Source organism: Dipteris shenzhenensis, chromosome 9 (assembly GCF_047967505.1).
Source record: "Dipteris shenzhenensis isolate YYH24624 ecotype China chromosome 9, Dip_SZ_1.0, whole genome shotgun sequence".
NCBI classification, from domain to species: domain Eukaryota; kingdom Viridiplantae; phylum Streptophyta; class Polypodiopsida; order Gleicheniales; family Dipteridaceae; genus Dipteris; species Dipteris shenzhenensis.
In genome coordinates, this window is record NC_141604.1 from 29104403 (window position 1) to 29121596 (window position 17194).

Sequence of the window (17194 nt, forward strand, 5' to 3'; positions counted from 1 at the left end):
AATAAGCTAGTTAGGGGCACTTTTCCCTCTTTAAGAGGTTTTCCCCCCTAACCGCAGTTAGTTCACTAACTATGGTTAGTGACTACTAAGGTTTTGTCACTAGGACAAAACCTTATCTCTCACTCATTGTGTTGTACTCTTCACACTCTTCTATTGCAACTCAGCTTTCAGCTTCCAAGCTTTCAGCTCTCACTCTCTTGCTCTCTCTCACTCTCCATTCTCTCACATTTGGTATTAGAGCATTTGATCCCTCTCCCTGCTTCTTCCCCGTTTAGCTCCAGCCTATAGCCTGCGCTCCTGCTGCTACATCTCACCCGTACATTCCGTTCGACTGTACGGAACCTGCACTTGGTCTCTGCACGTCCGTACCTGCCGTACTGCTCCAGTTGCATCCGTACCTTTCGTACAGCTCGCAGAGGTTGTCCGTACCGTACCGTACCGTACCGTACCTGTCGCAAAGGTCGTTCGTACAGTTCATCGTCAGACTGTACGGTTCGCCGTACAGTGCCGTACCAGCCGTACAGCTCGCCGCCACCAGTCGTACAACTAGCTGTCTTCAACCGTACAGTACTTCCATACTGTCAGCCGTACAGCACTTCCGTACTATCTTCTGTACAGTACTTCCGTATTGTCTTCTGTACAGTACTTCCGTACAGGATCTGCTTCCGTACAGCAGGTAGTCCTTTGATTTCGTATAGGAAAAATTCGCAGGTGATCTTTGGCAGGCACATTTTGCAGACAGCCATTGTTTGGCTTAGTTTTTTGGGAGTACATTTGGGGCATTTTGTTTGTTGTAGACACTGCAATCATTTTGTAGCTTCGGAGCTACACTTGGAGCAAACATTGCAGATTTGGTCTGAAATTTGGGGCTTTCTGCTGAAATTGTAAAATTTGGGGCTTTCTGTACTTCTGCCCCTTTCTGGTTGCAATTTCAAGCTCGAAATTTGGGGCTTTCAGTTCTGTAGTACAATTTCTTGAAGAAATTTGAGGATTTTGTAATTACACTGCAATCTCGCAGTGAAATTTGGGGCTTTTGCAGACAGAGCGCAATTCTTGCAACATTTGGGGCTTCTGATCTATTTGCCCCTTTCCGGTTGCAATTTCAGGCCTATTTTGGGGCTTTTGTGTTGAGCAATTTCTGGAGTTTTCAGTTCATACTGCCTTTCTTGGAGTGTTTTGCAGCACTTTTGGCAGATTCTGGAGAGTTTTTGATGCTTGGACAGATTTCTGACAATGCAAGTACAGAAATCTGAGTTGCATTTACAGCCAGTGCTTGGCTGTGTTTTTTGGGAGTTGTGCATTTCATTCCTAGTAAGGGAATTCAGTTTTGTATCTGCTTAAATCTCTTTCTCAGATATGGCCCAGCAAAATTAGAATGACTTCCAGTTCGGTGATCTTTCACAGGAAGACAAGTTGGATGGTACCAACTTCTCCCTCAGGAGTTTTATGGTACGCAATATTCAGATTTCTCGCAATTTATGGGATTATGTGAATGGGGGTGAGATCCGACCAGCAGGTATGGCACCTAATACCCCTCCTCAGTAAGGAGGTGGAAGAGGTCGTGCACAAGGGGCAGCTACAGAACAAGTTGTTGGTGCAGCTATAGCCACTACTCCAGATCAGAAGAGATGGGATTCACGGGATGCCTTAGCTTTGTCATGCATCTCTCTTTCAGTGAAAAGATTTATCATTCCGCATATCCGGTCGTGTAAGACCTCCAAGGCAGCGTGGGATATTTTAGAAAGCATGTATGCAGCCCGGAATGATGCAAGGGTATCTTTCTTGAAAAGAGAGTTAAGTAATACACATATGGAAGAGGGTGACTCCATGTCAGTCCACCTCACAAAGCTACAGGATCTTTGAGAGCAATTGTTAAATATAGATGAAATTATTCCTGATTCATAGATGACTACAACCACTTTGAATTCTCTTCCTGAGTCTTATCTCAGCTTTCATACCTCGCTGAACCTATCATTGAGGGGGGGTGCAAATCCTCTCACTTTTCATGAGTTGATAGGACTTCTGCTTTAGGAAGAGCAGACCAGGAAAAACTTGGCTTCACGTGCAGGTGAACAAGCCATGCTCTCAAAGTTTAAATCAAAAACAAAGGGACAGGCAAAGACATCAGTAAATCAGCCTTCCAGTGGGTCAGGACAGCCTTCACAAAAGGCTTAAAATGATGCAAGTAAGCCCAAGAAGAAGGGTTTTTGTCACTACTGCAAAAAGCCAGGTCATCACATTGCAGAATGCAGGAAAAGGCTTGCAAAAGAGAAGAAAAACAGCTCCGGTATGGCTGTTTCAGATTCAGCTCCTCATGCATCTGACAGTGGGGATGCTGGAGCCAACTTTGTTGGACAGGATTATGCCTTTTTATCTTGCATTTCAGATTCTAGGCTGGCTGCTCCAGATGCTCGGGATAGTACAACCACTTGCCGTGATGATACATATGCATTTTTGACTTGCAGTCATGACTCTTCTACGGATGCATCTGCTTTCAGTGTCAATGAAACACTGAACACTTGGTATTTTGACAGCGGTGCATCCAAGCACATCACTTCTAGGAAGTGTCTTTTTACTTCCTTGCATCCACCTCCGTTGGTAAGAAAGTCACTTGTGCCAACAACTCATCATATTCAGTACGTGGCACAGGAGATGTTGAGCTCACTGCCATTGATGGCTCAATTTTCAGACTTTCAGATGTCTTATATGTGCCTGGTATAACCAAAAATCTTCTTTCAGTGTCCACTCTTAACAGAGCTGGATTTCAGGTCATCTTTGAGGATGACAAATGTGCTGTCCGAGACAGGGAAGATGACTATGCCTTAAGGTTATCTGGTACTCTGCTGCGTGGGCTTTTTCAGCTTGATTTTTTCGAGAAAAGAGCAGCCCATGGTCTTGCAGTTTCTACCCCTACAGCTGCTATGCAGAATGCAGAATTATGGCATGCCCGATATGGCCACATGCATTACAACAGCTTGATGACACTTCAGAAGTATTCCATGGTTGATGCATTGCCACCTCTTGAGATACCTCCTCCACATGCCTGTGAAGGGTGCATTTTAGGCAAGATGCATAGATTTCCCTTCAAGAAGGATGGTTCAGTTAAAGCTGTCCGCAAATTACAGCTTATACACAGTGATGTCTGTGGTCCCATGAGGACTCCATCGTTGGGTGGTCATCTCTACTACGTTACATTTATTGATGATTACTCCAATTTCACTTGGGTTTTTGGGCTGAAACGCAAATCAGAAGTGTTCACGGTGTTTAAACACTTTTCAGCCATGGTTGAAAATGAAACCGGACTCAAGATACAGACATTGCGCACAGATAGAGGTGGGGAATACTTGTCTGCAGAATTTGATGCTTTTCTGAAAGGCAAAGGTATTGTGCATCAGCTCACAGTCAGGCTGACCCCTCAGCAAAATGGCAAAGCTGAGAGAAAAAATAGAACTCTCATGGAGATGGACAGATGTATGCTGAAAAGCAAAAACATGCCTCACAAATTATGGCTTGAGGTTTGATGTGTGCCAATTACATTTTGAATCGGGCTCCCACTAAGGCTTTAAAAACAAAAACTCCTTATGAGGTCTGGAATGATAGAAAGCCTTCAGTGGATCACTTCCGAGTCTTTGGATGCCTTGCTTATGCTCATGTGCCAGTTGAATTTAGGCACAAGGTGTTAGATAAAGCCATTAAGTGCATATTTGTTGGGTATAGTGCAGAAAGCAAGGGGTACCGTCTCTACAATCCTGCTACACGCAAGATCATAGTAAGTAGAGATGTGATATTTGCTGAAAATTCAGCTCACACTCAGGCTGAATTTCAAATGCCTTCTTCTTCAGAGGATGTCTTTGAGGGGTTGCTACCCATTGCCTTGGGTTCCCCTGCTGATTTTTCTGATGCAAATCAGAATTTACAGCCACCTCCAGATGCTTTAGTCCCGCCACAGGATGTCTTGCCCCCTCCACAGGCAGTGGAACAGGTGGTGCAGCAAGAAATTGTAGACATACATGCAGCAAAAACAGTCCCAAACTGGTTGTTACAGACTCTCAGGGAGAGTAAAATTGATGCTCCGTTACCTGGCCTCGCAGCCATTGCAAAAAATCAGACTTGGGATGTCTTGCCACCGGGTAAACATGCCATTGGCACACGATGGGTTTTCAAGGTCAAACGGAAGCCAGATGGCTCCATTGACAGATATAAGGCAAGGCTGGTTGCAAAAGGCTATGCTCAGAAAAAGGGCATAGATTATGAGGAGACATTCGCTCCTACATCCCGGATGACCACCATTCGATCAGTTATTGCAATGGCTGCACATTTTGAGTGGAATGTTCATCAGTTGGACATAAAAACAGCCTTCTTAAATGGGGACTTGCTGGAAGAGGTGTATGTCAAACAACCTCCGGGCTTTGAAATTACAGCAAATGCACTTCAAGTATGCAAGCTCAACAAAGCTTTATATGGGCTGAAACAGGCCCCTCGTGCATGGTATGCCAAGATCCATGCCTTTTTGACCAGCAAGGGGCTGCACAGTAGTCCTACTGAGAGCACCCTCTACATCAAGATGGATGGGGGGGAAATTTTAGTCATCCTTCTTTATGTCGATGACTTACTGCTCACAGGGTCCAATGAAGACAAAATTGCAGATTTCACAGCTGATTTGCAGACCAACTTTGACATGTCAGATTTGGGGCTGCTTCACTTTTATTTGGGGATCCAGTTCTCTCATGAGAGACGTGGCACTGTTATGTCTCAGTCCAAGTATGTTCAGAAACTCTTGGACAGATTTAACATGCATGATTGTAAGCCCATAGCCACTCCCATGGAGCCGGGGCTGAATCTCACAATGCATGATGCAGGAGAATTAGTTGATGCCACACTTTACAGTTAGGCTGATGGATGCCTCATATATCTCTGCAACACTAGACCTGATATTCAGTTTGCAGTATCTCAGGTGAGCAGGTACATGCACAGCCCAAAAACTATGCATTGGCAGGCAGTTAAGTGCATCTTCCGTTATTTGCAGGGCACGAAGTCTTTTGGCTTGCTATTTCCCAAGGGGGGTGACTTGCAGATGCATGCCTACAGTGATTCAGATTGGGCTGGTGATTATGATACTAGGCAGTCCACTAGTGGCAATTGTTTCTTTTTGGGTAAATCTTGCATTTCCTGGCTGAGCAAGAAACAATCTACAGTGGCTACCTCATCATGTGAAGCTGAGTACAGGGCAGCTTTCACAGCAACAGTTGAATGTGTCTGGCTGCGACGTCTATTTGCTGATCTTCATCTGTCTTTGGAGGGTTCTTCTCGAATTCTCACTGATAGTCAGAGTGCCATTGCAGTGGCAAATAATCCAGTGTTTCATGCTCGCACGAAGCACATTGAGGTTCACTATCACTACGTCAGAGAGAAGTTGCATGCAGGAGAGATCAGTATGATCTTTGTGTCCACACATGACAACGTTGCAGATATTTTCACCAAAGCACTACCATGTGAAAAGTTTGAGGCATTTCGCAGTGCCCTGAACTTATATCCGTTTGGTGATTGATCAGCCTTGTACATGACATTGGCACTGCAGGGGGGTGTTAGAATTATAGATATAATTCAGCAGTGACCAATGTAATTTAATAAGCTAGTTAGGGGCACTTTTCCCTCTTTAAGAGGTTTTTTCCCCTAACCGCAGTTAGTTCACTAACTATGGTTAGTGACTACTAAGGTTTTGTCACTAGGACAAAACCTTATCTCTCACTCATTGTGTTGTACTCTTCACACTCTTCTATTGCAACTCAGCTTTCAGCTTCCAAGCTTTCAGCTCTCACTCTCTTGCTCTCTCTCACTCTCCATTCTCTCACATAAACAGTGTCCAAACCTCTCTCCGTTTGCTAGTCCAAACCTCGGACTGTTGTGCTGCGTGGTCACCTTCAGATCAGGCTGAACTGATGGCCAAGGGACTGAGGCTAGAGCAGGACTAGATCTGAGGATCTTAGGGGCTGCACAAGGAGGCTGAAGTGGAGCTGTAGGAGAGCTGAAGGCAGGAGCACTGAATGAGGAAAGAGGGCAGCCAAGGGGCCCTTTTATAGGGCTGGAACTGAGCCAACCCAGTCTGTAAACAACCGACTGAGTCGGTCTGTTTTACAGACTGGTTGGCCTACAACCAGCCTATAAAAGCCCTCCCTGGCTCATTTGCCAAGGGAGTTTTTGGGCAGCCTTTGCAAGCTGCCTTCCCTGCTTACCTGTCCAGCCTTTGGGAGCCCTAAAGCGGCTCCTAACCTAGGCTAAGACCTAACCTATAAACACTTAACCTACTGTTCTCCAGTGGGTACTAGTGAACAAGAACTGAATTACTGACTTGACCTAAGGTTGAGAGACTGACCTACGTAGCTTGTGCCTGATTGTCCCTAGACAAGGGCTCACAAAGGGGTCACAGCATACGACAAAATCTCCTATCTGGGAACTATAATGAACTTGTCGATGTAGCCAATGATGGAAAAAGAGAGAGAGCAAGAGAGATTGAGTGCTGAACGTCAGTTGCAATAGATGAAGTGAGAAAAATACAAAGTAGGGAAAGGTTTTGTCTAAGTGACAAAACCTTATCCTTCACTAACCGTAGTTAGTGAACTAACTGGGGTTAGGGGAAAAAACCTCTAAAGAGGGAAAAGTGCCCCTAACCTACTTATTACATTACATTGGTCACTGCCTAGAAGATAATAATAATTCTAACACCCCCCTACAATGCGAATGTCATGTACAAGGAAATGATCAATCACCAAAAGAAGATAAGTTCAGGGCACTGCGAAATGCCTCAAACTTCTCACGTGGAAGGGCTTTGGTGAAGATGTCCGCAACATTGTCATGTGTTGACACAGATGATACTGATCTCTCCTGCATGCAACTTCTCTCTGACATAGTGATAGTGAACCTCGATGTGCTTCATGCGAGCATGAAACACAGGATTCTTTGCCACTGCTATAGCACTCTAACTATCAGTGAGGATCAGAGAAGGACCCTCCAATGAAAGACGAAGATCAGCAAACAAAGGACGTAGCCAAACACATTCAAATGTTGCTGTGAAAGCTGCCCTGTACTCAGCTTCACATGAGGAGGTAGCCACTGTAGATTGTTTCTTGCTCAACCAAGGAATGCAAGCATGTCCTAGAAAGAAACAATTCCCACTTGTGGACTGCCTAGTATCACAGTCTCCAGCCCAATCTGAGTCACTGTAAGCATGCATCCGCAAGTCACCCCCCCTAGGAAACATCAAGCCAAAAGACTTTGTACCTTACAAGTAATGGAAGATGCGTTTTACAGCCTGCCAATGCAAAATTTTTGGGCTGTGCATATACCTGCTCACATGAGAAACTGAAAACTGAATATCAGGTCATGTATTGCAGAGATAAATGAGGCATCCAACAGCGTGGCTATAGACTGTGGCATCAACTGGTTCACCTGCATCATGCATTGTAAGCTTCAGCCCCGGCTCCATGGGAGTGGACATAGGCTTGTAATCATGCATGTTGAATCCGTCCAAGAGCTTTTGAACATACTTGGACTGAGACATAACAATGCCACGTCTCTCTTGAATAAACTGGATCCCCAAATAGAAATGTAACAAGCCCGAGTCTGACATATCAAATATGGACTTTGAAATCTGCAATTACTTCCTCATTTGATCCGGTGAGCAGCATGTCATCTACATAAAGAATAATGACCAAAATATCCCCCCCATCCTTCTTGATGTAGAGGGTGACTATTGTGCAGCCCGTTGCTGGTTAGAAAGGCATCAATTTTTGCATACCATGCACGTGGGGCTTGTTTCAACCCATACAAAGCTTTATTCAGCTTGCATACCTGATGTGCATTTCTTGAATTTTCAAAGCCCGGAAGTTTCTTGACATAAACCTCTTCCAACAAGTCTCCATTAAGGAAAGTTGTTTTAATGTCCAACTGATGAACATTCCATTCAAAATTTGCAGCCATTGCTATAACTGACCAGATGGTGGTCATTCTGGATGTAGGAGCAAAAGTCTGCTCATAATCTATGCCCTTTTTTTGAGCATATCCTTTTGCAACCAGCCTTGCCTTGTACCGATCAATGGACCCATTTGGCTTTCTTTTGACTTTGAAAACCCAATGTGTACCTATGGCATTCTTGCCTGGTGGCAAATCCACAACATCCCAAGTCTGATTTTTATGAATGGACTGCAATTCATCGTGCATGGCATTCATCCAATGCACATTATCCTTTGCTTCTTTAAATGTCTCAGGCTCCTCATCAAGAAGAGTACCTGCATAAGTTGATTCAATAGAAAGAGCCCCCCCCCCCCCCGTGTGCCTTATTGCACTACGAGTCCTGCCAGGCAATGGAGTCTCAAGCTTACTCTCCCTGAGAGTCTGAAGCAACCAATTCGGGACTGTTTTGGCTGCGTGTATCTCTTGAATTTCTTGCCTGACAACTTCATCCACACCCTGAGGTGGTACTCCATCAGCCGGGGGCTGAATCTGGACATGTGGATCTGGAGGAGGTTGCTGTAAATTCTGAGTTTCAGCGGGGGAACTTAATGCTATAGGAAGCATCCCCTCAAACACATCATCTGAAGAAGCTGGAATCTGAAATTCAGCATGTGTATGTGCGGAATTTTCAGAGAATATAACATCTCTACTAACAAAAGTCTTGCATGTAGCAGGATTGTAGAGACGATAGCCTTTGCTTTGTGAACTATATCCCACAAAAATGCATTTGAGTGCCTTATCTGACAACTTGTGTCTAAACTCCACAGGCACGTGGGCATATGCAACACAACCAAAAACTCTGAAATGGTCCACTGAAGGTTTTCTCCCATGCCATGCCTCATAGGGAGTGATTGTCTTCAAAGCCTTTGTAGGAGCCCGATTCAAAATATAGTTGGCACACATGAGGCCTTCTAGGCAAAACCTGTGAGGCAACTTCTTACTTGTGAGCATGCATCTATCCATCTCCATGGCAGTGCGATTCTTCCGCTCAGCTTTGCCATTCTGTTGAGGTGTAAGCCTCACTGTAAGCTGATGCATGATGCCTTTCTCCTTCAAAAATGTCTCAAATTCATGATACATATACTCCCCCCCTCGATCTGTTCGAAGTGTCTGCACCTTGAGTCATGTCTCATTCTCAACCATAGCCACGAAGTGTTTGAAATGCATAAACACTTCTGATTTTGCCTTGAGACCATAGACCCAAGTGTAGTTGGTAAAGTCATCTATGAATGTAACAAATAGAGATAACCCCCAAAAGCAGGTGTTCTCATGGGACTGCAAACGTCACTGTGAATAAGCTGTAATTTCTGTGTAGCTTTCACTGCACCATCCTTCTTGAAGGGAAGTCTATGCATTTTGCCAAGAATGCAGCCTTCACATGGAGGAGGCGACTCCAAAGGAAGCAATGCATCAACCATATCATGCCTCTGAAGTGTCATTAAGCTGCCACAGCTCATGTGCCCATACTTGGCATGCCATAACTTTGCATTTTGCATCGCAGCAGTGGGAGTGCTAACTGATAATGCAAGATCGGATCTTTTTTCATATAGATCAAGCTGAAAAAGACCCCGATACAAAGTGCCAGACAACATCAAAGCATAGTCATTCTCTTTGTCTCTGACTGCGCACTTGTCATCATAAAAAACAACCTGAAATCCTCCTCTATTGAGTGAGGACACTGAAAGCAAATTCTTCTTTATCCCTGGCACATAGAGAACATTTGAAATTCTGAAATCTATGCCATCAATGGATGTGAGAATAATGTCTCCCACTCCACACACTGAATAAGAAGAATTATTCGCACAAGTTACCTTCTTTTTGGTGGGTGGAGGATGCGGAGATACAAACAAACTCTTCTTGGAAGTGATGTGCTTTGAAGCACCACTGTCAAAATACCAAGTATGAAGTGTCTCATTGACACTAAGAGAGCATGCATCCTTTGAAGGATCATAACTGCAAGTCAAGAAAGCATATGGGTCATCATCATTAGTGGCTGTAACATCTGAACTACCCACTGAAAAATCCGAAGTGCAAGACAGAAAGGCATAGTGCTCTTCAACAAAGTTGGCTGCAATATCTCCCCCATCATGAGAATGTGGAACTGATGCATCTGACACAGCCATACCGGAATCCCTTTTCTTCTCTTTGGCTATGTGCTTCTTGCATTCTCCAATATAATGACCTGGCTTCTTGCAATAATGACAGATGCCCTTATTTTTCTGCTTATTTGTATCACCCTTTGCCTTATAAGAAGGCTGTCCAGAATCAACTTTATGCTGATGTGTGGGCTGATTGGCATGTGGCTTTTGCTGCCCTTTACCTTTGGGCTTGAACTTGGAGAGCCTAGCATGCTCGCTAGCCCAGGTTGCTATATTTCTGCGAGTCTGTTCCTCCTGCAACAGAAGTCCTACCAACCCGTGAAAAGAGAGAGGATTGCTGCCTCCCATCAATGACAAATTCAGCGAGGTGTGGAAACCGAGATAGGACTCAGGAAGAGAGTTCAGAGTGGTGGTGATCATCTCTGAATTCGGAATGACTTCATCAATATTCAGCAATTGTTCCCTCAAGTCCTAAAGCTTTGTGAGGTGAGAATTCATGGAATCTCCCTCCTCCATATGCGTATAGGAAAGTTCTCGCTTCATAAAGGAAACCTTGACATCATTTCTTGCTGCAAACATACTCTCTAGTATCTCCCAAGCTGCCATAGATGTCTTGCATGACCGAATATGAGGTATAATGAACCTCTTGACAGAAAGAAAAATTACTGAAAGAGCTTGTGCATCTCTAGAGTCCCATCTTTTCTGCTCTGTTGTGGGAGCTCTTGGAGTGGTTGCTCCAACTACTTGTGCTGCATTTGCACCTCTATCCCTGCCTCCAGCTGTAGGAGTGAAAGGTGTAGTCGCTGTATCTGGTCTTGCTTCATCTCCACTGACATAATCCCAAAGATGTCTGCCAACTAAGATATTGCGAACCATGAAACTCCACAAGGAGTAGTTGGTGCCATCCAACTTATCCTCCTATGTGAGAACCCCGAACACCTCAGTGGGGTTATTCTGAGCCATTTTTACCAGATAATCTTAAAAAAAAAACAGCAAACTGACCAAGTGAAATCCCTTCTTGGGATATAAAATGCACAAGTAAAATTTGCAAAGAAAAATCTGCCCATAGTGACAAATACTATCATAGCCTGTCAAAGGCTTAGAATGCACTTCAATTATCCTGCAAATGCTCTCCAATGTCACTCAAAAATAAGTCCAAAACTGCCTGCAAAACTCCCAAAATGCTTTTACACTGCCAAATTGCATCCGAATGCCAAAAGCCCCAATTTCTTTAGGAAAATTGCATCCAAAAGAGGGCAAATTGCCTGAAAGCCCCCAAAAAATGCAAGAAATTGCAGTGCAAAACTAAAAGCCCCAAATTTTGAGCTAAAATTGAGCCAAATTTCACCCAAATAGTAATTCTCCTGCAAAAGCCCAATTTCTTGGCCAATCTTTGCAATTTGCTTGCAATGTGTGCCAAAAAATGCACAAAAGCCCCAAAATTGTAATGTGCCTGCAAATGATTCAGAAGTCCCAATTTATCTGCAAACAGAGATATCTGCAAAAACCAATGTCCTTCGCAATGCCCACACAACACAAAAACACCCACACGTGGGATGTACGGCAGACAAGAAGAGTTGGTACGGCACAGGTACTTTCGGCAACTGCCTGTTGAAGCTAATGTAGTACGGTGCAGATCTAAATGTGCAGGTTGTACGGAAGCAGGTACAGCTAGCGCAGGTATGGCGGTTGTACGGATGGTGGCTGTGGATACAAGGGGAGGCGGTGCTGCTCTGTAGCGCAGGTACGGACTAGCACAGTACGAACATCGTACAATGTATGGATGGCGACGTGAATGCAGGGCCGTACAGGACTGGCAAGAGCTGTACGGATGGAAGAAGTGCAATGCTCCACGCTTCCGTTGCGGGTACGTACGGCCGTATGACTGATAGGCGCAGGGTGTACGGCACCTCGAGGCTAGAGCTGGAGTTGGAGCTATGTGAGCTTGGGAGCTGAAGTCGAAGATGTGGGAGCTGGTCCAAAAGGCAAGAGCTCAAGAGCACTCTCACACACTGACAATGGCAGGAGCCCGGTGGGAGAAGCAGATGCTCTGATACCAAATGATGGAAAAAGAGAGAGAGCAAGAGAGACTGAGTGCTGAACATAAGTTGCAATAGATAAGATAAATAACATACAAAGTAGGGAAAGGTTTTGTCTAAGTGACAAAACCTTATCCTTCACTAACCGTAGTTAGTGAACTAACTGGGGTTAGGGGGAAAACCTCTAAAAAGGGAAAAGTGTGCCTAACCTACTTATTACATTACATTGGTCACTGCCTAGAATATAATAATAATTTTAACAGCGAGTGTGTCACCTTGCACCCAAGTGCAGGGGTGCATGTGACACCTGATTAAGTGGCCCATGTTAGTAGCTCAGTGACTATAGGGCTGATAGTATAGTAGATACTGTTACTTCACATCTGAAAGTTGTACATCAATGATCTATGCTAGTCTCAACTTGATACTTTCATCGTTCTCCTGCATCATTCTTTATCATTTTATGATGGAAAATTGACATAGCACTTTCTAGGAGGATTATCTCATAAGAGAATTTGGAACATTTAACCAGGCAAGGTGATGAGGCCTTGAAGAGAAGCCCTGAATAACATGAGGAAGCTCTTGTTTGGCAATCTCAGATCAGCTAGGCTTCCAACCATAATCGGAGTCAAGCTAGTTAGGCTGACTAGCCTGGTTATTTTAGAGGCCTACCTTGATAACTCAAGCGTGTTTAGCATTAGGGATCAATGTGTGGAGTGCCTATAGTAATTTTGTACACCATAAAGATTTTACGTGTGGTCTTGAGACAAGGAAATATCAACTAAGATGCACTAAATCCTCTTTAAGATTCAATTTAACTTAAAGATTTCCTTGGCTGAGTAGGCTATTATGTAAAAAATTGCCATTTTGCCTTCACCATTTTGCCCTTCTTCTAGGCTCTTATAAGGGATCGATTCATTGAACACTTGATCAACCTTTTAGCCCCTTATGGTCATGGCTAGTTGAGTGTGACATTAAATTTTCCCGTTTCAGTGTACATGGGATAGGGGTTGAATGAAAAAGGTGTCAAGGAACGAAGAACGAGATGCAGATTTCTGACTGTATAGCAAGGGAGTGTGTGCTAGCTGATCATAGGGTAGGGGTTCTTTCGCCTATTGGAAAGACTTGGCAAAGGTGAAAATATGGAGAATGAGGGTAGGAGTCCCAAAATGTTTCCTTTTTAACCTCCTCCTCTTAACATCTTGTTGAAGACCTAGGGAGAGCCAAGGATTCCTTCTGGCTATTCACACCTTTCAAACTAGTTCACATACTTCACAACTGAAGAAAGCCATTAAAAATATGAAGTGGCAAAGCCAAGGATCATGATGACTTTCCACTAGAGCTCTTGAACGACATGGTGGGGAGATACTCGCACCAATACTGGCAAAGATTTTTAACAGGCCAAAGGCTCTTATACAGCCTTGACCATCAACACCGTTATCACGGTTCACTAAGCGGGAGATCCTATGGCCACTAGTAGCTATTAGATGATGATGGTGGGTCATCTGACCACCAAGGTGTATGGGTCAATGTAAGAGATACATACAAGGAGATGTTTAAGTGGACACACACAAAAGCAATAGGTAGGACAGACTTCAAACGAGACCATTCCACCTTTTACTCTCAGAGCTCTCATCAAGGAGGCCAAATATTAGAAAGATTCTCAGATACCTTGCCTCTGTGATTCCTCTTCAGCGTCACATCTCAAACAAGCCACCTGTCTGCGTCCATATCCCAGCCATGTGCCCACTGCCAGGGTTCCGTGAGCTATCAACGAATGAAAGAGATCTTCCTGGGCCTGAACTGTCCCATAGCCTGTGCCAAAATTGTGATAGGAAACTCTGAGAAAGTCCCTGCCTCTCCCAATGAGCTGCTGCTGCAGTGAGCTATCAATCCTCAGCATCTGATTCCTCCTCCTAGTTTGATCAATAGCTGAAAAAGGAAATTCTTGCACATCCAAAACACAGGGATCTCTCTCACTCCAATCTCTGTAAAGGCCTCCTCTCCCATACGAAAAAACTCCACTGCGGTGAGGGGTCCGGATCTATGTACCACCTCCTCTAACACTGAGCTACTATCCAGACTCTCTGAATGGAACAACCTGCATAATCCTCCCTGCTAGTCTCCTGTATGAGGAGCCTGCCGTTATCCAGGACTCGAAATGTGAAGGAAGAAAGTCCTGAGGTACCCACCACCAAAAATGGAATTTTGTGTATAGTGAATATACCAACCAAGAGTGTGGACCTTGCCATCTGATCTCCACTCATCTGTGATGGCTCTCTCCGCCTCTTGTAACATAATCTAAGTGCCTATCCCTGCACTTTCTTCTATGAGTCTGCAGCGGCAAGTTCGTAAAGGGCATCCACTCTCCCACTGTGCCATCTGATCTCCACTCATCTGTGATGGCTCTCTCCGCCTCTTGTAACACAATCTAAGTGCCTATCCCTGCACTTTCTTCTATGAGTCTGCAGTGGCAAGTTTGTAAAGGGCATCCGCTCTCCCACTGTCGTGGCGAAGCTCCTCCAAGATAGGTGAGGATCCGTAAGGTCTAACTCCAAGAGTGTGACAGTGTGAGTTGTGATGAGGCTGTCGAAGAAAAGAGGCTGTTGCCTCCTTTCTTCAACAGCCATCTGGTGTCTTTGAAAGAGAGCTCCTCTCACTGAGTCCCACGCTCTAAGGACTGCTGCTGCAAATCTCTCCTTTGAAACTCTTGCCGACGTGAGAAGCCCTCACGTGGGTGAAAATCCAACGTGTGCTAGGCTTCCAGGGCCCTTTGGTCAGATCTCATGTACTGTGCTTCCAGGGCTTCCCTCCAGGAAGTAGCCCCTGACAATGAGCTTCACCCCTCTGGCTCTCTACATCAATAATACCCAAACCTAAACTGGATTGGGGCTGAATAATGACTGCCCATGCGAGCTTTGACCTGGCTGGGCTGCCATCTCCCCCTGATCAAATGAAATTCTGGCAAACCAGGTTTAACTTGCTACCATCTTGTACATTTGCTCCTCTTGGGCACCTACCATCTATACATTTGCTCCTGTTGGGCATTCTCTACCAATTGAGGAGACTTGTCTATACAGGAGCTGTGTCGAATTTTCAAAAGAAGTGGGGCCAACTGCTGCTCCATCTATGCCTATGTGACAATCCAGATATCGCACTGTTGTCCCTCTAGGAACCCAATAGAAGTCTGTTTGGGATCCCATTTTGTATTGTAACTTTTAATTGGCAAGATCTATTTGCTAGATCTCATTAAATGCTCTTAATCATTCCGTCTTACCAGGTATAACATGTCAAGGTTAATTGGACCTTGGTTTTGTTTACAAGATTCTGTAGGGAGATGAACTATTACTAAGGTTTCTGGAAATTCAAGTCGATACATTACATTCAGTTTGAGTTCTTCACTTTTGCATCTACTCAATAGCTGTCTGCTAGCATGATTAAAGCACAGTTGTCATGTTTCAGATATGCAGAGTTTTATTTTAAAAATGGTGCTCAAGAATTTCTGATTTTTATCTATCAAGCCTTACTTTCAAATTTAGTTTCAACGTTCATTATAAGCATCTAGGAAAGAAATGGAATCCTTTAACATCAATCCTTTCAAATCTTCTCCATTTAAGACTTCAGGTTTTTTTGTTGAAGTGTCATTCAGGAAAGTCAAATGCTTCTCCTCCACACTGCACTGTGGGCATGTTCCACTCACACATTCAATGTAGTGCCACTCTGAATCTCCTTTTGGATGACCTAGTAGGATTGGTTTGCTAGTGATAATTCTTTTGCTACTGTAGACACCTTAGTAATTTAAGGAGTATGGCAACCTTTGCATTAGCTTATACAGCTCCTATTGATATCAATTATATTTCTTGAGTGTGTGCAGGTGTTGTACGATTTGTTTTGGTAAATTTGGAGTTTTCTGATTGTATGACCCATTATATAATTGACTGCTGTTTGGCTACTTTTGGTGTGGCTATCTTTATTTCTGTAGGCTTTGGCTACTTATATTGTTTTTTTTTCCAGAAAATTCCTTATATTGTTCATTGATGACATGCCGCAAGAAGGTTTTTAAATTTTCCTCATGTTGGGTTGATTAGCCTCACAATATAACCTAATTGCAGGTAATCTGGAGACCACAGCCATCTTATACAGACCTGGAGAGTACATGCCTGAGTTAACAAAGCTTTGGAAGGAGTACGAGTCCACATTGCCCGTAAAGAATGTGGAGGCTACGAGCTTAGGTCTAGGCCCAACAATGGAAATTCGAATACCAGCAAAGCTGGTTACAACGTCCAACCACCAGGTATGTTTTGATATCTGAAGTAGACTGGAGAATTTAATGGTCACAACATGGATGACAACAGAAAAGAGGACTGGGGTAGAATTAAAGTCCACAAAAGCCTTTTGCTCCTGCAAGTGTAGCCAAATGTGCCTGTCATAGGCTGGGATTTGGCCTGCCACTTGGCTGCCATGCAGGTAGTTGTCCTAGCTGCCAAATCGCAGCTATTGGCTGCCTATTTGCTACTGATTTGGACACCTTCCTTACAATTAGTCTACATCCTCCAACCTAATGTGCTGGCCTACAATTGGCCTACATCCTCCAACCTATGTGCTGGACCAATGCAATGTTCCATAATAAAGGGCTCATAATCAAGGCCTATGTCCTCCAACCTATGCTCTGGGCCAACACAATGTTCCATAAAAGAGGGCTCATAAATGCAGATCTGCACTTATAAACCCTAGCTTTGCCATAAGCACTGTTAGGTGGTGGTAGATGCCACATAGGATGATTGAGAGATTCTAGGAGCTGATTGAGGAGATGATTGTGGAGCTTGGTGGCTCATGTAGAGGTGCCTACATATGGACCTCACCTTTCTTCATTCCATAAGCAAGTAAGCATTCTCTCATTTTGTGTTCAGCTTCATGCTTTCCTTTCACTTCTTCAACATGGTATCAAAGCACTATGATCCTCCTTGAGCCCATTTATGCCATGTCATCTTCTTCTTCTTCTTCACCTTCCTCTCCATTTTGCCCCTTTCTGCCCAAACACTTGGAGGG

The 17194-nt window shown here is 44.2% G+C and overlaps 1 protein-coding gene across 1 annotated transcript in view; it reads left to right on the top strand.

Moving 5' to 3' along the window:
* LOC147898475 (zinc finger CCCH domain protein) overlaps positions 1–17194 on the top strand; it is a 104122-nt gene that overhangs the window by 38048 nt on the left and 48880 nt on the right. Inside the window, exon 3 of the mRNA XM_087378894.1 lies at positions 16258–16439. Within this exon, the coding sequence (XP_087235020.1) occupies positions 16258–16439 (182 nt within the window). The remainder of the gene's footprint in view (positions 1–16257; positions 16440–17194) is intronic.